Genomic DNA, 22,376 nt, shown 5'->3' on the forward strand with positions numbered 1-22,376 from the left:
AGAGATGCTTCAGGTAAACAAGTCAGAAATGTATAAAACACAAAAACTATCAGAAAGGTTTTTTCTAAAAGAGCATATTATAAAATAAGACAATTATTCTTTAAAAAAAGGCTTTTTATATCAATTTTTTTCTGGCCAAGCGAGTATTTTTCAATACCTTCTAAACACTTCCTCAAAGTTTCCATGACAGTAGCTTTCAAATGTTCCCTGAATCCTGGTGTTGTTCAGATGAAGTAAATCTTATGAGAATGTGTCTCCAACCACAGCTTCTGGGGCATGGGCCAGGGCTAACCCTTCCCTTAGCCTGAAGCACTGAGAACTAGGCACTCCTCAATAAATATTCACTGAACTCCACTGTTAAAAGTAATAGTTAAGCTACCAATACAGCATAATAATAAAGAAATCGTCCTTGATCCTTGAGGATTGTGGGAACAAAAACACTCAGTTGATACCAGTATTCATAAACACAGGAAAATGTTCTAGTTTATTCTAAGTGTCCCAGCTCTTATAAGTGTTTTAGGGAAAAACAATTAAAAGAGAAATATTTCCTGAGTAGTTCATTTAAGAATAGTTTGTTGAAACTGAAAAGCAGACTGAAAATTTTAAGAGGCAAGCTAAATATTCACTATACTCAATCTTCTTTGATAAATAGCAACTTAGTTATTTATTAATAGTACCACGTAATTGTTTGAACAAGCCCACATTCAAGACTGCTTTTAAAATTAAGTCATTAAAGAGAAAACATTTTCAACCTGTAATTAAATTTAAATCATTAATTTGGGTTATACCTTTTAACATCAAGAGCCAAAAGTTGATATTTGAGAAAAAGGCTTTGCAAAAGGCATGTAATAGAATTTTTCCATAAAAACAAAGATGTCAAGCATATCTACCAATACCTCTAGGTGAGGTTAGAAACTAACTCAATATTTTAAGAATCATAAAGTTTTAAACTTTGCACTAAGTCATCTCGGCCCTTTCCCCCGACTGAGTCAGGTTTTGGTGTGCCTGAAACGAAAGGACTCTGGCTTTCAAAAATATATAATCCAGTGAAAGAATAATGTAATATATATATTCACTGAATCTAACTAATTCTGGGAGAAAAACTTAGTTGACTCCTTCCTCAAGAACAAGATACAAAATTATAAATATTTAGAAGTCCTACTCATTTGTCAGCCTTCTAAAAATAGGCACTTATCTCTTAAGTACAAAGAGCTAAATATAACCCTTCTAAAAGTGACGCTGGTCACCTATACTCCAATTTCACCTATACTCCAACTTTTGAAAGCTCTTTAACTTTCGAAATCTTTGCAAATTTAATTGAAATTGTACCAACCAACCAACCAGCCAACAGTAATGATTTAAGCCAAGAATAAACGTATAAGAAAATTCAGCACAATTATTTAGAAAGCATGCCACTGGAGTATGAGGGTAAAGTAAGAACTTCGTTCCAACAGGAAAACTATCACTGTGAACGGAAGCAATCTCCTGAATTCAAACGGCATAACAGAGACTTGCTACAGGCGGTTGCTCCGGATGTGAGAATTTGACTCCAGCATTTATTTATGTATTGATGTACACTTCATAGTGCAATATAGTTCAATTAACTCGCTGGTATATAAAAAGTAAATAGCTATTTATAAATTGGTATTACATTAAAAAACTGTTAAGTAAAATAATGGAAAACATCAAGATCTGAAAAAAACTATATTTCTAGATAGACTCTAGACCATGAGTTCTCAACCTCTTTTCCAACATGATAATTCCATGGTGTATTCCAATGAGTAAACCCTTATTTGGACCAGAACTTTTCAAAAATTGAAAAAGAAGTATAACAGAGACTCAAAAGTGACCCAGACCTTAAGTGGTACATCAGTATTAGTTCCTCACCACAGGCTGTGGCAGATGGCATCCGTGCAGGTCTCCTATTTCCGGCAAGCCGGCCGCAGTGTCCCAATTTGCTCTCTCACACAAGGGTAATCACCAGATGCAAGGGAAGCAAAAGAATGCTAACCTTTTAAAATATATATTTTATTGATTATGCTATTACAATTGTCCCAATTTTCCTTCTATGCCCCATCCACCCAGTATACCCATTCTTTCTAGAAAGCCCTGCCTTAATTCATGTTCATGGGTTGTGCATGTAAGTTCTTTGGCTACTCCATTTCCTATACTGCTCTTAACATCCCCTTATTTTGGACCTACCAATTTGTATTTCTTAATCCCTGAAGTGCAATCCCATTTCCCCCCATTTTCCTCCTTCCCTCTTCTAACTGATAACCCTCCAAATGATCTCCATATTTATGATTGTTTCAGTTCTGCTTGTTTGCTCAGTTTCTACACTTGATCTTAGCCAGAAGGTCCATAAGCGATGCTCAGTTTCTTTTATACATTCAACTGCTGGTAGTTGTGAATTGATTGTCACTTTAGTGTTCATAGTTTTGATGTGCTTTTTCTTAAATAAGTCCCTCTGATATTTCATATAATGATGACTTGGTGATGATGAACTCCTTTAGCATTACTTTATCTAGGAAACACTTTATCTGCCCTTCGATTCTAGCTGATAGCTTTGCTGGATAGAGTAATGTAGGTTGTAGGTCATTGCTTTTCATCACTTTGAATACTTCTAACCAGTCCCTTCTAGCCTGCAAAGTTTCTTTTGAGAAATCAGCTGACAGTCCTATGGGAACTTCTTTGTAGCTAAGTATCTGCTTTTCTTTTGCTGCTTTTAAGATTCTCTCTTTATCTTTAACCTTTGACAATTTAATATGATGTGTCTTGGTGTGGTCCTCTTTGTGTTCACCTTGTTTGGGACTCTCTGTGCTTACTGGATTTATATGTCTATTTCCTTCACCAATTAGGGAATTTTTCTTTCATTATATTCTCAGATAAATTTTTGATTTCTGGCTCTTTCTCTCCTCCTTCCACACCCCTACCACTCCTATGATTTGAATGTTGGTACATTTGATGTTGTCCCAGAGGTTCCTTAGCCTATCCTCATTTTTTGGTATTCCTTTTTCTTCTTGCTGTTCTGATTGAATGTTTTTTTCTTCCTTTATGTTTCAAATCACTGAGTTGATTCTTGGCTTCATCTACTCCCCTGTTGACTGCCTATGAATTTTTCTTCATTTTACTAAAATGTAACCTTCATTTCTGCCTGGGTCTTTTTTATGGTATTAAAGTACCCAATGAGTTCCTTTAGCATCCTAATAAGCAGTGTTTTGAACTCTGCATCTGATATATTGCTTATCTCCATTTTGTTTAGTTGTTTTTCTGGAGTTTTATTCTGTTCTTTCACTTGGACCATATTTCCTTGCCTTGTCATTTTGACAGCCTCCCTGTGTTTGTTTCTGTGTATCAGGTAAAGTGCCTATGACTCCCTGTCTTAGTAGTGTGACCTACTGTTGAAAAGTACACCTGTAAATTGGATGGGGCAGAGCCTTAGGTAATTACCAGCGCGGGGCAACCTGTGTGAACCAGGTTGATGGAAGCTTAGATATAGTGTGGCACAGTGTCTCTGTGTGGGGGAGGGCTCAGAAAGGGGACAATGTGGCTGCCTGGCCTCTGGAGTTTTGTCCAGGAGGAAGTTGTCCCCTGGCACTTGCCCTGATGCCAGACTTTAGTTTCTCCCCATATGCCACTGGTGCTTTTCAAGCTATTACCCCAGTGCTGGAACCCAGAGGGAATGAGTGTGTGGGCCCTAAGTCCATTGTGGCCCCTTTTAGAGGAGATGCCTGAGAACCCTGCAGTTTCTTCTGCCACTCCAAACACCACTGGTTTTTATAGCCAGAAGTTATGGGGACTTATCTTCCTGCCACTGGAACCCTAGGCTGGGTGGTCTGCTGTGGGGCTGGGATCCCTCACTCTTGAAGTGTCCCCCCAGATTTTTATCTACCACACGTGGGTATGGGATCACCCATTTTGTGTCTCCATCCCTCTTACTTGTCTGGATGAATGTGATTTTTTTAATTCCTTAGTTGTTGTACTTGCACACAGCTCGATTTTCTGACGATTCTAGATGATAGCTGTTTTTGTAGTCTGGTTGTGATTTTTGCTGTGGTAGTGCGAGGAGGCGGTCTGTGTTTACATATACCTCCATCTTGACCTGAAGTCTCTAAAATGCTAATCCTGAATTTTTTCTAATTTGTTTTAAAAAGTAATTTACTCACAAGAAAAATATGAATACTTTGTATGAGTAACAATTAACTTCACAAAAGAGTATTAGTATTAGTCTATTAGTATTAACATTAGTATTAGTATTAGTATTAGTATTAGTATTAGGAGAGTATTAGTATGTTCGGATACCAGTTAATAGTCATTGTTCTACAATGTTATCAAGGCTTTAGAAAATAAAAACACATTCCTGAGTTGAGGAATTTAAACCTTACAGTTGAGAAATTTATAAAATTGACCATTAGGAAACCAGAGGTCTCAGACATTCCAATTTTCAGCCTGAGGCCTTTGTTGCTCCCTCCCCTGTATATAAAATATGTACTAACCGTGACTTTTTGAGATTATAAATAAGCAGACAAAGGGTGGCATACAGGATCAATTTCTAAAAGTTGAGATGAAAAATTAGAAGACTGGCTTACTAGGGCAAAGTCTTAAGAAGCAGGGTATCCCAGAAATAAGTGTGAAAAGAAAGCAAACTTCTGAAAACGCCCAGAAGGCCGAACTGCTGCACTGTCATGGTCAAGCCAGGGTACTGCCATCTACATCCCTTTTCCCAGTGTTTTCAGTTCAGAAGCTTGAAGTTTTACCCTAGGAGGACGTCTGGTTATATGAGGTAAATCAAAGAGAAACAGGTTTTGTTTTACTGTTATACAAGACAGGAGCTGGCAGATATTTTTTTTTGTAATGGACCAGATTGGAAGTATTTTTAGGTTTTGAGGTCACATCATCTGATCTCTGTTCCCTCCCTAATCCCCACGACCAAACCATGTAAAAATGTAAAAATCATTTTTAGCACACTCGCCATATAAAATCAGGCTGCTTGTGAAACGACATTGTAGTCTGCAGAACCAGGCTGCTTCTGAAACTAGTTTGTAGTCTGTGATATAGAAGACAAACAATTTCCAAGAAGCCACACTCCTGAACTATTAAGAATTAGAGGTACAAAGACTGTACGTGTAAGTGATTTACTTGAACTTCTCCAGCGGAGCGCTGAAGGCTCAGAGGGACCCAAGTGACTTGCTTACAGCTATTACCCCAGTGCTTTTCAAGCTATTCAAGGCCTTTTTCAAGCTATTTGGCCTTTTCAAGGCCAAATGATCACTTTTTTCTCGTTTGCCTTCCATTTTAAAATATTTAACCTCAAATTTGAGGACTCCCTTTAAATAAAGTATTCTGAAGCTTTACTCTATTCACAGCTTAAAATATTTGCTTTACCAGATATTTTTTCACATTCTTTTATTATGTTCAAGAAATTCATACTAAAATAAAAACCAAAAACCCCCTTATAATACTTTAAAATTAAGATTGGGCCAGCATAAGTCCTGGCTGGTATAGCTCAGTGGATTGAGCATGGGCCTGCGAACCAGAGTATCATGGTTCGATTCCCAGTCAGGGCACATGCCTGGGTTGCAGGCCAGTTCCCAGCAGGGGACACACAAGAGGCAACCATACATTGATATTTCTCTCCCTCTCTCCTTCCCTTCCCCTCTGAAGATAAATAAATAAAATCTTAAAAAAAAAAAAAGATTGGGCCAGCATAGGGCTTAAGGAAGCTTAGAATTCTATCTGCCAAACTCAGTAAACTATTATATTGTCCAGCCAGGCTGTACAGGCCGGCTTTTGAATAGAAACCTGAGTGGTGATGTCATTCACATTCAAGATAAGTAAACATCGTTCCTCTCTCATTAAGTTCTCTTAGAACACACTAGGCTACCAAGCAAACTCCTTATAAGAAAAGTCCAGTATTATGCATCTATAATTTTCCCTATTGCAGTTATATGCAATTAGGAATAACATTTTAATGCCACATCCCAGGGTTAATTATATAAAAAGATGAACATTTTATTTTCCCTTCAAATGGTAAAACTAAAGCTTATTCTTTGTTCCTGTGTCTCTGGTTGTTTCCCATAGGATTTCTGATTAAAATCCTACTTTCATCATCAATGAAAAGATTCTTTCAATCAAAACAAACATAGACATCAAAAATCAACTTCCCCTAAATTCAGAACTTGAACTTTAAAACTACTTCATAAAACATTTTTACCACCTTATACCAGAAAAAAAATCTTGCGTCAGTTCTGAATATTAGGTCTGAAATCTCTAGGATCTTTTGAAATACAGTTACATAACATATGGATTCATAAACTATTGTCACTGATATACCATGTATTATCCAGCTCGTTTAAGAAATGGCACCATATACCAGCTCCTGAAAGATCACAATTCCATCAAATATACATTTAAAAAATTTTTAATTTTAGTTATAAGTTCATGTATTTTCTCCACACTAGGGCCTCACTTTTCAGCTAAGAGAAATTTGACTCTTTTAAGACTGGAAAATAAGCATGCCCTCCTCGTTCATCAAAAAAGATTACAGGAAAAGAAATCATTACCATTTCTTAATGATCCATAAGTGGCTCCTAAATCTTCCTTTTACTCTACTCTATTTAAAAACTCTTCTTCTTGGAGTTTCAGTTTAAAGTCCTCTCTGACTCCTTCTAGCAACTCTGGTTTAAAGACAACATCCAGCGCAGTCATTGCGAGAGCTTTGGCTGTGCGCAGCGTGTAGAACTGAGCTTCTGGAGACCCTAAAAGGGACAGCAAATAAATTAAAATATGTCCATATTTATTATAAATTAATGTATTGGTTTTAAAGTTAGCTCTCAATATTTACGGTGCCTCTCCACTGCCCACATTACAGTGCTTTCTGAGGTGATGTTAGGTAATGTAAGAATAATAGGCTAAAGTACACAACCAGAAAGCCATCTACTTCTACAAAAAAGAGAGCACATGCCAAAACATTCACTTCTAATAACACTTACCTGCAGCTTCAGTATATTGTTCTGTATGATTCAAGGCATCAGATCCAATGTAAAAATATGGATGAATCCCAGGAACCACGAAACTAACATTTCCAAAATCAGTAGATCCTTGGGAAGGTAAGACAATCTATGAGTTTCTAATTGCTAGTTGGATGTCTTATCTGGTGTCTAGATAAGACACTAGATCTCTTTTTCAGTCTCTTTCTCTTCAGCACCTGCCATGATGTATGGCTCCTTCCCTTCTAGAAATTCTGTACTGCTTTGGCTTCCAGGACTGCCCTCTCTCCTGACTGTCAGGCTTGCTGTGACTGCTCTGTCTCCTTCTCTAGACCCCTTCCTTTGCTTGTCTCCTAAGTGTTAGTGATTGGGACCTAGGGTTTCTTGGGTAGCCTCACCAACTGTTTTCAATTACCATTCAGATACTGACAACTCCTAAATCTTCAACCTAAACATCTTTTCAGAGTTCCAGATTCAACAGACTACTGGGCAGCTCCCCTTAGAAATCCTGGGTCTCAAATTTAACATTCTAATCATTTATAGCAGCCCTCCACACCCCAACCTGCTCATTCTCTTGAACTCCTCTTAATAAATGACACGGCACCTCATTTTTATCACCAAGTCTTTCTCAGTCTACTTCATCAACATTTATTATTATATTTTAGGAGATAAATCTCTAAGATGCAAATGTATTAATAATGTTATTAAAAGAAAAATCTAAAATAACCCCTAATACACTTATGATTATTTAAATTTTAACAGTTGCTTATTACTTCTCAGAAATGGAAAATGATCCCATATAACTAAGTACTTAGTAGACTGCATATTGATGAGTAAGAATGAATTAAAACTCTATTTTCCCTTTTAGTAGCTTATTTAAAGCTGTTTTTGTAATGGGTGATCATTTATTAAGTTATGTAATATCCAATCACTGGGTTATATACCTGAAACATACAATATAATATTGTATATCAACTGTAATTGAAAAATAAAAAATCAGAACTGAGCATATTTAAACACTAAAAATATTTAGAATATAAAGCAAAAAGTATGTTAGCAATTTCTAAAAACAAATCTGCTCATCTGATATTCTACACTCACTAAAGAGTTTATTAGTTTCCTTCCCCTAGCCTAAATTTATGAAAAATATTGTTAAAAACATCATCAATACCTCCCTACCTTCAAAGCTGTTAAATAAAACTACTCAATAGAAGACATTTCCCTCCCTTAAATAGCACAATAAAGAACTTAATTACCTGAAGAGCTCTTCAAAACGGCATCATCTTCTGAAATGAATTCTATTCCCAGCTTTTCCCCATTTTCAACATAAGCTTTCCTTAGGCTTTTATTGGGAAGGACATTGTAATAATCATGCGCTCCACCTTTAATTTCTACCTAATAAAAAATTAGAAACATATTTTGAAATAAAAAACTCAAATTCACTATCTAAATTTCAAACCAGCAATCTTTTTTTTTTAACAGACAGGGGTTAAGAGGGTCCACTTTCCCTCTGAACATAAACTCTCTCAAATCTCTTATCTTATAAAAATTCGCATTTTCTGTAACAAGAGTTCCCAGGACTCTATCTCCCTTGTTATGTATGCACCAAACCACATGAAGTCCCCTACTTCTGCTAGCCAGTGGGTCTCAACTTCCATCACCTAAGTAGGGTGTGGGGGTAGTCAGGAATCTCCGATCCAACCAGCACTCTCAAGTAACTCTGATGCAGGTGATCCAAAAACCACACTCTGACAAACACTGCTTTAGGCTGTCACCTCTGAAAGAAAGACATTAAACTTTACTAATATTCAACACACAAACTGATATTCACACCACTGCCAGGTCTGAAAGGAGTAAACGTACTCTAAGAGAAAGAAGATTCACAATTTACAAATTTAGTCTTGATTAAATCAAAATGGACACTATCCCCTCAAACTAAAGATAATACCTAGTATATTAGCAAAAGCCACTTATAAAATGGCAGAGATGACATTTTCTTCTAACATCTACAAGGTTTGTGCGGAAAAAGTCCAGTCATTGTTAATGAGAAAGGTTTGTGTGACATTGATGTAACCTGACGGCCAAGGAGAGTGGACTAGAATGTGCATGGTGAACAATGACGACTTCACTGTACTAGTCAGTGGGGGGTAGAATTCAATAAGTAAACATGACTGTAGCATTCAAAATGCCTGAGCAAGTAGAGCAATGAATCTGCATCACATTTTGCATTAAGCTTAACATTCCTCTGGAGAAACTATCTGGATAATTCAGAAGGCCGCGGCTATGGGCAACTGGTGATTGGCAGCTTCCTTACAACAACATGCCCCTCATGCATCACATCTAATGCAGAGTTTTTTTGAGAAACATCAAATCACCCAGGTCACCCAGCTCCTCTATAGCCCAGATTTGGCACCCTGGGATATCTGGCTTTTCCCAAAACTAAAATCACCTTTGAAAGGGAAGAGATTTCAGACCATCGATGAGATTCAGGAAAATACGATGGGACACCTGATGGTGACTGGGAGAACTGTGAGGCCTCAAGGTGCCTATTTCGAAGGGGACTGAGGTGTCATTGTCCTATGTACAATGTTTCTTGTATCTTTTTCAATAAAATTTTTAATGAAATATTTTGTTTATTTATTTTTAGAGAGAGGGGAAGGGAGGGAGAAGGAGAGGGAAAGAAGCATCAATATGTGGTTGCCTCTCACATGCCCCCTACCAGGGACCTGGTCCACAACCCAGGCATGTGCCCTGACTGAGAATCAAACCAGTGACCTTTTGGTTCACAGGCTGGTGCTCAATCCACTGAGCCACACCAGCCAGGGCAAATGTTTCTATTTTCCATATTACTTAGCTGGATACCTTCTGAACAGACCTCGTAAGTTAGAAACTATGATAACCTAGTCAGATATTACAAGTCAGCCAAAATAAAAAGTTACTCAAAGACTATTTAAAATATAAATTTAAATCCAATAACAATTAATCTTATTTCAAGGGAATATTATATTTTGAGATACCACCTAATGATAGTTCATGTATTTATTTCATAAACAAATATTTATATATTCATAATTATAAATAAACAAGGGGTAAATGCTTATCTTTTACTCTTTGGGCACGTAACACAATGCTGTCTGAGACACTGCCACTTCTCTGAATACATCGTACATCTCCAGTCTAATGAGGGCAGAGAAAAACCAGGTATTATGTTACCTATGAGGGTTAGACCCTAATGCTTCAGAAACTTTACTTCATTTAATTCTCAGAAGAACCCTAAAATAGATTATATTATCTCCATTTTCTGCTGAGGAAATGGAGGCCAAGAGACATTAAATACTGTTTCCAAAAGTTACAGTCAGTGAGGCTGAGGGGCACGCATCCAGATCTTGTCTGTCCAATTAGACTGCTGGCTCCCTGCAGGGCAAACTTGACGTCATTCTGTAACTTATCATACTGGGCGCCACATATAATTGTTCCTGACAATACACAAGTGTTCCTGACTTCGTGGTGCAAATGAACACCACCTCCTGACTGACTTCTGTCTCTGTTTCAACTCTCATTCCTGCAAGCCCTAAGTATTTATATCTCTACTATATGTATCTAGAACTTTGACAAAAATAGCTTTTGCTGATTGTGCCACAAAACTTCCTTTATAGAAAATATGTAGAGCAATTCTAAAAGCATAACTACCAATAAGGAAGGATATAACTTGCAAAAAGGCAGAAATTCTACTCAGCAGTATCAGTTACTCCAATTACTGTGTGATAAGATGACCGCAGGCTGCCCTGTGCACACACTGAGTAAAGTACGTAAAGACTTTCACACCGACCTTCAGACAACTGATGCTACATGTTCAAGAAATCACTGGGGGAAAAAGAAGCAACTAAGGTGCTAATCTAACTTAATATAAACAATCCCGGCCCACATATATACTTCTAATTGTAATATAGAATAACTCTGAAAAGTTCTTACTGTGCACCCAGTGGCCAAAGCTGCAGCTCTGAAGCAATCTTCTGCCTTTTTGGTCAAAACTGGAAGTTCTTTCATTGAGGGTGCACGGAAGTAATAGATTAATTCAGAATAACAAGGAATGATATTGGGTTTTACACCACCATTTTTTATTATACCTATAAAAAGAACCAAATTACTGGAATTGAGCTTGGAGACCATTCCTTTAAGCTTAAATACACCCATAACATTTTTTAGCCAATATGTGCATAAAAAATAATTTAAACTTATTTGCTTCACACATACACCAATCAAAGATTTCACTGTACAACAAGAGTTTCTATGTACCATAGGGCGATACTCTCCGGCTAACAGGAAAAGAAATAATTGTCTATATGTACTTTATTCTAAGGAACTTATAAAAAATTATGATTCCTGACTACAAAAAAGTGTTAGAATTTTATAACTATATTAAGCCTTCTGGAAAATACTTTTATTTCAATAGCTTATATGACAATTGTACATTTTGATAAACTTTTGACATGGGAAAAAAACCAGTGGTGTAAAGTTCTATAATTACTCTTGTACTTCAAGAATCCCATGGGTATTTTAAAAGGCATTTGGCTCTGGGAAAATACTTTTCATGCCAAGAAGAAAACAATGTGTCAAAGATCACTAAGTACTATTAACTGTTAAATGCATTTATTTGGACCTACACAGAGAAGGAAGATTTAGCCATTCAAAATTATAACTAAAACAATTATATGCAAAATCTAATTTTATATGAACTATTCTAAAAAGTATTTTTTTACATATTCCTGCTTTTTTTCTTTTAAAGAATTGTAGGAGATTGGTAAGGGTGTGGTTATAAACTAATTTACGCCTATAGCAAAATCAGGTAAAAATAGGTATTAAAGTATTGAGATATAATAATTTCCTAATTTTCGTAAGAAAATAAAGATAAATTTCTATGTACCTTCAAGACAGTACTTTATTACTGTATTTATATTAAGGTGATACACATAATTTTTAAAAGATCCTACTTAGAATTAACAGCACTTGAGTAAATAAAACTGGTAACTGTAACTTTTTTAAATTGAGAAAATGACAAAATTTTGTTATCATGCAGAGACAGGACAACGGGAAAATCAAGTTCCAACTTTGAAACGACCACAGAAAGAACACAGGTCTTTACATAAAACTACTGACTTCTAATACTCAAAATGACCATTACATTTTTTAAAAATTAATTAATTTATTTTTAGAGAGAGGGGAAGCGAGGGAAAAAGAGAGGGAGGGAAACATTGATGTGCAAGAGAACTACTGATTGGTTGCCTCTTACACGCCCCCAACCAGGGACCTGGCCGCAACCCAGGCACATGCCCTGACTGGGAATCAAATCGGTGACCTTTCAATTTGCAGGATGATGCTCAATCCACTGAACCACCCCAGTCAGGGCTCCATTTCTGTTTAATAATAATCTCACCTGTCTTCTTACCCACCGAAAGACAAACTCCCTAGTATCCTGTTACGTAATTTCTGACAATGTTTACATATTCTGGAATATTTGTATTAAGTACATAAAATGTTTTCAATTAAAAAAATCAAATATTAAGTAATTACGTTGTATTAAAGTGTATGGAGCACCACTTATTACACAAAATATTTGACATTCATACCATGAGCTCTCCAGGTTGGTTTCATTTGCTGTCTCAACACGGACAGGTTGTTGTATGCAAGAACAGCAGCATCGACCGCGTTTACTCCCTCCCAGGGGTAAGCAGCAGCATGAGACGCTTTTCCATGGTATTTCACGGTCACACTAGGAAATAAAACAGCATCTGGGATTACGTTTTTCAAAATCACTAAAGTAAGAAAATCCAAGTAGTAAGAGTTACCCAGCTAGTATTCAAATGAATTCACACTGCTAGAAGTTTTAGTTGCAAATCATTTGTAGCAGTAACAGCAACGCACGTAGCTTAGTTGTAGCATTTTATCACATAACACAGCGACTGGCACAAAGAAGACAGTCCAAAAAAAAAGAGAGAAAAAGAGAAATTGTGATCAATCAACTGCCTATACAAATTAAATTTGTACACAACTCAATTCAAACGAATATACAATATTGTATTAGGTGCTAGAATTGCAAAAAGATGACTCCTGTCTCCTTCTTACTTCATTGTGATGGTTCCATACCAAAGGTCTGCAAAAACTCAGACAGCTCTGTCTCCAGGGTGGGGGAAGGTCAAGAAAAGAGAAAGGTGACATTTGAAATGCATTGGGACAAACTCTGGAAATCGGATTATACTAACATGACAATATTAAGTCAGTTGTTCCTGACCAACATTTTATTAATGTTCCAAAATATCTGTATCAACGATGCCTTCAAATAGTTCTCATACCAATCTAACTACTCAGATACAATTTTTAAAAAAGGTTTAGTGAGAGGTTTGCATATTAGTTATTTACAAAGATGAGTTGCTTAGGAAATATTTTAAAGCCCAAATGACTAATAGTACCCACATTTAAATGATAAAAAGCCACTCCTGGCTCTATTTTTAAAAAATGGGCTAGATTCAGGAATCTGTACAATGCTCATGTGCTTATGGTATTTCCTGACTGTGTCCAAACATTCTGTCAAGAAAACAAAACACATGAGAGCAGCCAAATATATTTTCAAGATTTTACAACATTTGTTAATTCCATCTATCACCATCACCCTGAAACAGGAATTTTAACAGAACAATGATAAATTTATAGAATGCAAAAGGATGTCCTTTATGAAAATGACTCTAGAACATTTCTTCTATGGTTCAGAATTAAAGCACAATAAACTACCAGAACATAAATGTTAATGTTTTATATCAGTGCTAGTATTTTCGGCTTTAAAAGCATATATGGAATGATTTTCAAGACATATTGCTTAATTTTAGAAAGGAATAATGAGACTAATAACTTTTTTAGCAGAATACTTCAGGGTGTTAAGCCCTCCTCTAAAATTTAATTTATACATGAACCTACTAATGTCCATAAATACACCCAAAAGCCCTGGAAGGATACCTACCTCTAGAAAAGGGACTAGATGTGGGAAGGGTGGTCAACAGGGACACCTTATTTACTGTTTGAGATATTTAGGATGAACAGATAAGTAATTTTTTGAATTTTAATTTTTGTTCTTGCTCTCTTTTCCATCTGAAAAGATGGCCAACAAAAAATCTAAGAAGCCAGACACCAAGAAAAGGCCTGTGGCCAAGTGGACTGAGTTTAGAATCAAGGGCAAGAAGCCTCACCCTAAGTCCTAGAAAGCAAATGGGCTGGGAAGCCTGCCTGCACCGCAGGCCCCCTCTAGCCAGAGACACCAGCAGAGATTTCAGATCACTAAGGTGTTCTGGAGGTGTACCAGTGTACTCTCCTCCTAAAACCAGAGTTGAGAGATTCTGCCTACCGTTACAGCACCAATTCCCAGTGATAACAACAAAGATACCAGAACAGGTATAACAGGCACCCTCTGAAAACAAGCCCTGGGGTTTGAAAGTTCTGGTCCACAAAATTCAAACCACTTCAATAACGTATGCTCCTAGATATCCCAAAAAGCGAGCTTTTCTACATAGCCAACAATCACAAACAGGATTTAGCACCAGACACATCAGAAAAGCATAGATTGTCAAATTCCACTAAAATCCATGGCTAGTCAGTTTCTGTATTATTGGACAGGAATTTATTTTCTTTGCAAAGAATTCAAATTAAAATAAGTAGACTAGAGAAGTGTGTTTTCTTCCCAGGTCTAATAACACTGCCTCTTACAAACCGTATCAAAGGCTGCTTTCCAGAAACCAGATCACTCTCAGTTCAAAACAGAAGAGTCAACATATAATTTGCTATTCTTATAGTTTTTAGGCACTATTTTAATAACCCAGTTATGAGTTTCATATGAAATCTCATTTGGAAGAGACTTAGCAGATGATTCAACAAAAATAAAGACATAGTATCATTATTTTTCAATTCACTTCATTTGTGTATTTACTTATTTATTTAAATTCTCACTTAGAGGACATTTTTCTTTTTGTTTGATTTTAGAGAGGAAGGGAGAGAGAGGGAAACATCTATGTGAGACAGAAACACTGATTGGTTGCCTCTGGTACAAACTTGGAGCAGGGGTCAAACCCACAACCTAGGAATGTGCCCTGACTGCGGATGGAAACTGCAACCTTTTGGTGTACAGGGACGATGCTCCAAAAAGCTGAGTCACCTGGCCAGGGCTTAATTTACTTTTTAAATCTATAAATAAGGAGTTTTAGTCTCTAGTTAAGACATAAAAGTATTTTAGAGACACAAAGGAAAGACGGTGTGAAGAAACAGGGAGGAGGCTGTGTGAAGACAGAGACAGTGATTAAAACTATGCCGACACAGGCTGAGTTATGTCTGGGGCTATCAGAAGCTGGAAGAGGCAGGAAGGACCCTCCCCGACAGGTCCCAGGTGGACCTTGGCCCTGTCACCTGATTTCAGACTTCACATCTCCAAACTATGAGCCAATAAATTTGTTCTTCTAAAATTTAAAAAAAAGGACATTTAAGTATTCTAGTAGTCTGTTTTCCACTAAGAAGTTTATTTCAACTTGATTGATCACTTACTCATGTTCAGCCACATCAGGCAGATAGGCAGCATTCTCTTGAGACGGATGTGCCATAAAAACAACGTCAAGATTTTCAAAAGCCCCTGCTTCAATTAAATCAATTTTGCCACCACCATCTTCTTCTGCAGGGGTTCCCAGGACAGTTACCTAGAAGGAAATGCCTGTGTCAGAACAAAACAACAAAAAATCCTAGTAGGCAAATATCAAAGAAGTGCCCTTGTATCTCTTGCACATGTATTCACAATCTACATTACAGTGCTTACACTATGGAGAGATGTGTTGTTCTCTGACGCTTAAATAATGCCTGGGCATACATCGATGGTGCTATAGTAATCACAAGTTTTAATTTACATTATTATGCTATTTGGTGTAAAGTATGTACTAAAGCTATTACAGGAAGCTTTTCCTAATTTTACAACTCAATTTTATATAACTACTGACAAAAATGAAAAAGATAAATACTATATACTAAGTTCCTCAACATTCTTTGACTCATTTCTTAAAGCTTTTTCTTAACTACATCTTTTAAGGCATATACATAATTATTCGTAAGCACTTTATTTGTAAGAAAGTTCCCAGTTACTTATTAGTTCCCCCCACAACCACCGTGGGAGGTAGGCGAGCAGTCTGTATCCTTCTGTGAGGGAGGGTGGTTTGGAGCACAGGGCGAAGGGGCTGCCCTTGCTCTCCGTCACAGCGCGGGTTTCCAGGGGGAGCGGCACTGGATGTTCAGACCTGTTCTTTACTGAACGACCTCATCAAAAGAACTTAATTCATTAATCCTTTATGAAGAGCAGGAAATAAATCTCAAGACTATGGTTAGGAAGAGCTCTTACACAAAATTACTAACTTGATTCCAACAGTTCAACCAGGCAGATTTACTGGTCACTAAACAGCTAATTAAACAACAGGAAATTTTGCAGAATAAACATTTTACTTTGATATTTACATTTAACTCCTTCAAACAATTTTTAAAGCAAAGAAAAATGATATCTAAATAACTAATATACTTTCAAGATCATGTATCTGATGACTTCCAAGTTAAATCTGGCTGACTTCTCTGAATTTATCATGAACCTGGTCAAAGCTACATTGCTCCAGGGTTTCATGCAATGGGAAGGCTGCCCCAACCCAAACAAAACAAAAACCTCACCAGATTCAAAAACAAACCCCCAGGGGTGTAAAAGAGAAGGCGCCTAAACAAAAAAAAAGTCACAAAAGATGGAAATGTTAGGATAAAAGTGAAAGGTTACTGGTATTGAAAAAATTGGCTAAAGAATAAAATAAAAACGTTAGTCTTTCCTTTAACCTGAAAGGTGATGATTGCATCTTAGCTCACAGAATAAAGAATTTACCCCCTGGGAAAACAGTAACACAAGATTAAACTTGCCCTATGATAAACATAAATGACATTTCCCTATTTAAAGAACTGAGATATTTATTAAAACCATTTAATAAACATTAACAGAAAGGTCAATTAATTATGCAGTAAATGTTCATTCACTTCCCTGTTTTTGGTATATTTCTAGAGGTTTGGTAGCTTTCATGACTGATAATATCCTATGACTGCCACAAACAAAAAATTGGGGGGGAGCCTAATGTGAAGAGGGGCTGTGTATTTCCCTACAATAAGCACTTCCACTGGAGATTGCACAACCTAGTCTGCAAATTAAGTGTCAGCCTCTGTTACCAAAAATAAGCCCTGAGGAAAACCAGGCTGGGCCTGTCAAGATGGGGGCCTAAGTAAACTCAGCTTGCCTCCTCACACAACTACAGCAAAAATTACAACTAAACTACAAAACAACTATCACCTTGCCCTGGCTGGTGTGGCTCAGTGGATTGAGCACCGGCCTGTGAACCAAAGGATTGCTGGTTTGATTCCCAGTCAGGGCACATGCCTGGGTTGCAGGCCAGGTCCCCAGTTAGGAGTGCACAAGAGGTAACCACATATTGACATTTCTCTCCCTCTCTTTCTCCCTACTGTCCCTCTCTCTAAAAATAACTAAATAATTTAAAAAAAACCCAAACAACTATCCTGCAGAATCATCAGAAAATCAAGCTGTCTGGAAGTCTGACAACCACATTTACCCAGAAAATGGGCACCCACCTGTGGTAGATAAAAATAGGGGGGGATACCTCTGGGGATAGAGGGATCCCAGCCCCAGATCAGACCACCCAACCTAAGGTTGCAGTGCTAAAAAGTTAAGTCCCCATAACTTCTGGTTGTAAAAACCAGTGGGGGTTGGGGCAGCGGAAGAAACTTCAGGATTTTTCAGGCATCTCCTCTAAAAGGGACCACAATGAACTTAGGACTTAGGGCCTGCAGATTCACTCCTTCTGGACTCCCACACCAAGGTACACCAGGACAATGGCTTAAAGGGCACCAGTAGCAAACGGGGAAAAACTGAAGAGTCTGGCATCAGGATGAGTGCCAGGGGACAGCTTCCTCCTGGACAAAACTCCAGAGGCCAGGCAACTGCACTGACCTCTTTCTGAGCTCCTCCCTCACAGAGACACAGAGAGGAGAGAGACACCACATTGGAGGCTCCATCAACCTGGTTCACACAGGCTTTCCCACCCAGGCAATTACCTAAGGCTCTGCTCCACCCAACTTGCAGGTGCCTTTGCTAAAATAAGCCATGTTATTAAGACAGGGAGTCAAAGCAGCTCTACCTACTACACAGAAACAAACACAGGCAGGCTGTCAAACATGGAGGCTGCCAAAACGATGAGGCAAAGAAGCATGGCCCAAATGAAAGAACAGAACAAAACTTCAGAAAAACAACTAAACAAAATGGAGATAACCAATCTACTAGATACAGAGTTCAAAACACTGGTTATTAGGATGCTAAAGGAACTCATTGGGTACTTCAATACCATAAATAAGACCCAGGCAGAAATAAAGGTTACATTTTAGTGAAATAAAGAAAAATTCACAGGCAATCAACAGTGGAGTGGATGAGGCCAAGAATCAACTCAGTGATTTGAAACATAAAAGAAGAAAAAAACATTCAATCAGAACAGCAAGAAGAAAAAAGAATACAAAAAAACGAGGCTAGCCCTAGCCCTGGTGTAGCTCAGTGTATTGAGTGCGGGCCTCAGAACCAAAGGGTCGGGGTTCAATTCCCAGTCAGGACACATACCCGAGTTGCAGGCCAGGTCCCAGCAAAAGGCCGCACAAGAGGCAACCATACATTGATATTTCTCTCCCTCTCTCCTTCCCTTCTCCTCTAAAGATAAATAAATAAAATATTAAAAAACCCAAAACATAAGGATAGGCTACAGAGCCTCTTGGACAACATCAAATGTACCAACATTTGATGTATGGAATCATAGGGGTGGTAGGGGTGTGGAAGGAGAGGAGAAAGAGCAAGAAATCGAAAATTTATCTGAGAATATAATGAAAGAAAACTTCCCTAATTTAGTGAAGGAAATAGACATACAAATCCAGTAAGCACAGAGAGTCCCAAACAAGGTGAACACAAAGAGGACCACACCAAGACACATCATATTAAATTGTCAAAGGTTAAAGATAAAGAGAGAACCTTAAAAGCAGCAAAAGAAAAGCAGATACTTAGCTACAAAGAAGTTCCCATAAGACTGTCAGCTGATTTCTCAAAAGAAACTTTGCAGGCTAGAAGGGACTGGTTAGAAGTTTTCAAAGTGATGAAAAGCAATGACCTACAACCTACATTATTTTATCCAGCAAAGCCATCATCTAGAATCAAAGGGCAGATAAAGTGTTTGCCAGAGGAGGTAAAGCTAAAGGAGTTCATTATCACCAAGGCACTATTATATGAAATGTTAAAAGGACTTATTTAAGAAAAAGATCAAAACTATGAACATTAAAATGACAATCAATTCACAACTATCAACAATTGAATTGAAAAAACAACCTAAGCATACAAGCAGAACAGAAAAAGAATCATAGATATGGATATCATTTGGAGGGCCACCAGCTGGGAGGGGGAAGGGAGAGAATGAGGAAAAAGGTTCAGGGATTAAGAAGTACAAATTGGTAGGTACAGAATAGACAGGGGGATGTCCACAGTATAGGAAAAGAAGTACAAATTGGTAGGTACAGAATAGACAGGGGGATGTCAACAGTATAGGAAAAGAAGTACAAATTGGTAGGTACAGAATAGACAGGGGGATGTCAACAGTATAGGAAATGGAGCAGCCAAAGAACTTACATGCATGACCTATGGACATGAACTAAGGGTGGACATGAATTGCATGAGGGAATGGGGTATCGGATTGCGGGGGGGGGAATGGGACAACTACCATAAGCAATTTTGTGTGTGTGTGTGTGTATAAAGGCTGGGTTCTAAGTTCTTTCATAAAGGAGAACCCACGCAATTCATTACAACGACATGAGGAAACTTCAAAATGTGCAGTGTCGCTAGATCTGAAAGTTCTCAAGTTTTATCCAACGGTTCTGCCTTCGGCCACAGGCGAGGCTAGGTCGCCCAGTGCTATCCCTTACACCAGTCGTGGGGAGGGAGGATGCAGGTGTGCACGGAATACGCGCAGGTCCTTCCATCCCAGGGTAGGTACTCGCTGGGCAGGTGATGGGAGTTCCACGTCCGGGGCGGGTGTGGGGGGGGGTCGGCTCACCTTTACCGGAAGAGGCAGCCTGGGGAAGCCCTCCAGAGCCCCTTTCAAGCCCAGCGCCGCCGCCGCCCCGACCTCGGCGATTAGGTTGTGGCCGCACGCGTGCCCGATGCCGGGCAGTGCATCGTATTCGCATAGGAAGCCCAGGTGCAGCGGGCTCTGTGACGCCTGGACCCCCGGTGTTTCCCACTCGGCGCGGAAGGCCGTGGCCAGGTGGTAGTGCGGCTGCACCATCCAAGAGGCGGCCGGTGGCTCGCACTGGAAGAAGCGCGTTAGCACGCCGTGGGCATGGTGCTCCGCGTAGGCCAGCTCGGGCTCGCTCCAGATGGCGTGGCTCAGAGCCCCCAGGCGGCCAGCCGCCTCGTCGATGCGCTCCGCTGCGCGCAGCTTCAGCAGCTCCAACTCAGAGGCGCCGCACTCCACAGGTCGCTCCTCTCCAGGTCCCATCGTGCCAAAGCCGGTGACCTGTCAGCACTCTTCTAGAATGCCACCTTGGTCACTTCTTTCTAGCGCAGCTCGCGCCTGCGCATCCTCCCAGAGGCCGCGAGAACTCGTGCGCCTCGCGCAGGCCGGTAGCACAGCTCACCGGAGACCGGAGACCGGTCCCTTATCCCCGGGACCCCGCCTCCAGCCGCTCAGGAGCCCGGGTCCGCCCCTTCTGCAGCCCGCAGGTGCTCCGCCCCAGGAAGGGGTGGAGGCTGAGCCCGGGAGCTCTGGGAAGAACGGGTGTGCGTGTGTGTGTGTGTGTGTGTGTGTGTGTGTGTGGTGTGTGTGAGGGACTCTTCTCCCAACTCCTTCGCTGTTCAGGCAACCGAATGAAGCTGTAAAGTTACTACTTTTCCGTTATTGTTATTATTTTCCACAGCAGCGGAGTGAGACTGGTTTTATTGGTTAATAGACATTAGAGACAGACCAAGTGGAACACAGTTCCTTGAAAAACACCAGTGGCCTTTCTAAAACAGTAATAAAAATTCTACAAGGTTTTTAGTTCATAAAACTACAAAGAACACTCACTTCACTGGTCTGTAGACTCTATATACTTACGTTTTTGCTACTGACCTCACTTTCTTTTCCTTGAGGTTGCTGTATTATTTAAAAACTCAGCTTGCCTCCTCACACAGGAGGTACAATTTTTTCATTAGAATAAAAACTTACCAATATACCAAGTGTCTAGTATAGCATCTGGAATATAGTAAGCACACATGCATTAGCTAGTATAGTCTGAGTAGAGGAAACTAAGAATTTTAAATGAGTTTTTTAAATTGTTTTTTCTTTCGTAAAGATTTTAGTCTCATGAGGCCTCCCACGCCACCTTTCTCTCTTCCTTCGTGCTCTCTACGGAGGTGGCGACCATCTCTTAACACCATGGCTGCCCTCAGACCCCTGGTGAAACCCAAGACTGTCAGAGGACAAAGAAGTTCCTCCAGCACTACTCAGACCGATATGTCAAAATGAAGGGGAACTGGCAGAAACCCAGAGGTAGTGACAACAGGGTGCACAGAAGATTCAAGGGCCAGATCTGGATGCCCAACAGTGGTTATGGGAGCACCAAGAAAACAAAGCACACGCTGCCCAGTGGCTTTCGGAAGTTCCTGGTCCGCAGTGTCAAGGCGCTTGAAGTGCTGCTGATGTGCAACAAATCTTACTGCGCTGAGATTGCTCACGTCCCCTCAAAGAATGGCAATGCCATTGTGGAAAGAGCCGCCCAGCTGGCCGTCAGAGTCACCAAATGCAATGCCAGGCTGTGCAGTGAAGAAAGTAAATAGACAGAGTGTGTACACATTGTATTTGTATTGATAAAACCATAAAATTCTGCCATCTGGCAAAAAAAAAAAAGACTTCATGTATTTGTTTTTAGAGAGAGGGGAAAAGGGAGGGAGAGCAACATCGATGTGCTAGACAAACACAGATCTGCCGCCTCCTGCAGGCCCCCAATCCCTGCTGCAACCCGGATCCGTGTCCTGATGGGAACCCCACCAAGTCTTTTCTATTTGCGAGAGTGACACCCAATCCACTGAGCCATGCTGTCAGGGCTACTACATGAGGGGTTTAAAAGCCCAAACCAGAGAGTTAATAAAAAGATTTATGGTCATACCTATTCATACTACTTTGTTTTATTTGGATGTTTGTTTTGACTAGCAGTAGCTTTGAAAGAACATGTGACTGGTTTCATTTATAACTTTGATGCGGA

The 22,376-nt window shown here is 39.2% G+C and overlaps 1 protein-coding gene and 1 pseudogene across 2 annotated transcripts; one reads left to right on the plus strand and one right to left on the minus strand.

Annotated features, from left to right (window-relative positions):
- Window positions 1-20,807, minus strand: PM20D2 (peptidase M20 domain containing 2). 2 transcript variants are annotated; one of them, XM_037039349.1, is made up of 8 exons: window positions 20,189-20,807; window positions 15,570-15,718; window positions 12,617-12,759; window positions 10,962-11,116; window positions 8,246-8,384; window positions 6,993-7,100; window positions 6,564-6,758; window positions 1-1,577 (listed from the first exon to the last, which is right to left on the minus strand). In XM_037039349.1, exons 1-7 carry the CDS (start codon window positions 20,630-20,632, stop codon window positions 6,604-6,606), a joined length of 1,293 nt encoding a protein of 430 aa, XP_036895244.1. In that variant the 5' UTR covers window positions 20,633-20,807; the 3' UTR covers window positions 1-1,577; window positions 6,564-6,603. The 2 variants fall into 2 exon arrangements, with proteins under 2 accessions (XP_036895244.1, XP_036895243.1); XM_037039348.1 differs by lacking the exon at window positions 1-1,577 and having other exon boundaries at window positions 5,916-6,758.
- A 664-nt stretch (window positions 20,808-21,471) lies between these two features.
- On the plus strand, window positions 21,472-21,951 carry LOC118982367 (60S ribosomal protein L32-like; annotated as a pseudogene).
- The last annotated feature ends 425 nt before the right edge of the window (window positions 21,952-22,376 follow it).

This window comes from Sturnira hondurensis, unplaced genomic scaffold, assembly GCF_014824575.4.
Source record: "Sturnira hondurensis isolate 20B ecotype Veracruz unplaced genomic scaffold, ASM1482457v3 Scaffold0025370, whole genome shotgun sequence".
NCBI lineage: Eukaryota > Metazoa > Chordata > Mammalia > Chiroptera > Phyllostomidae > Sturnira > Sturnira hondurensis.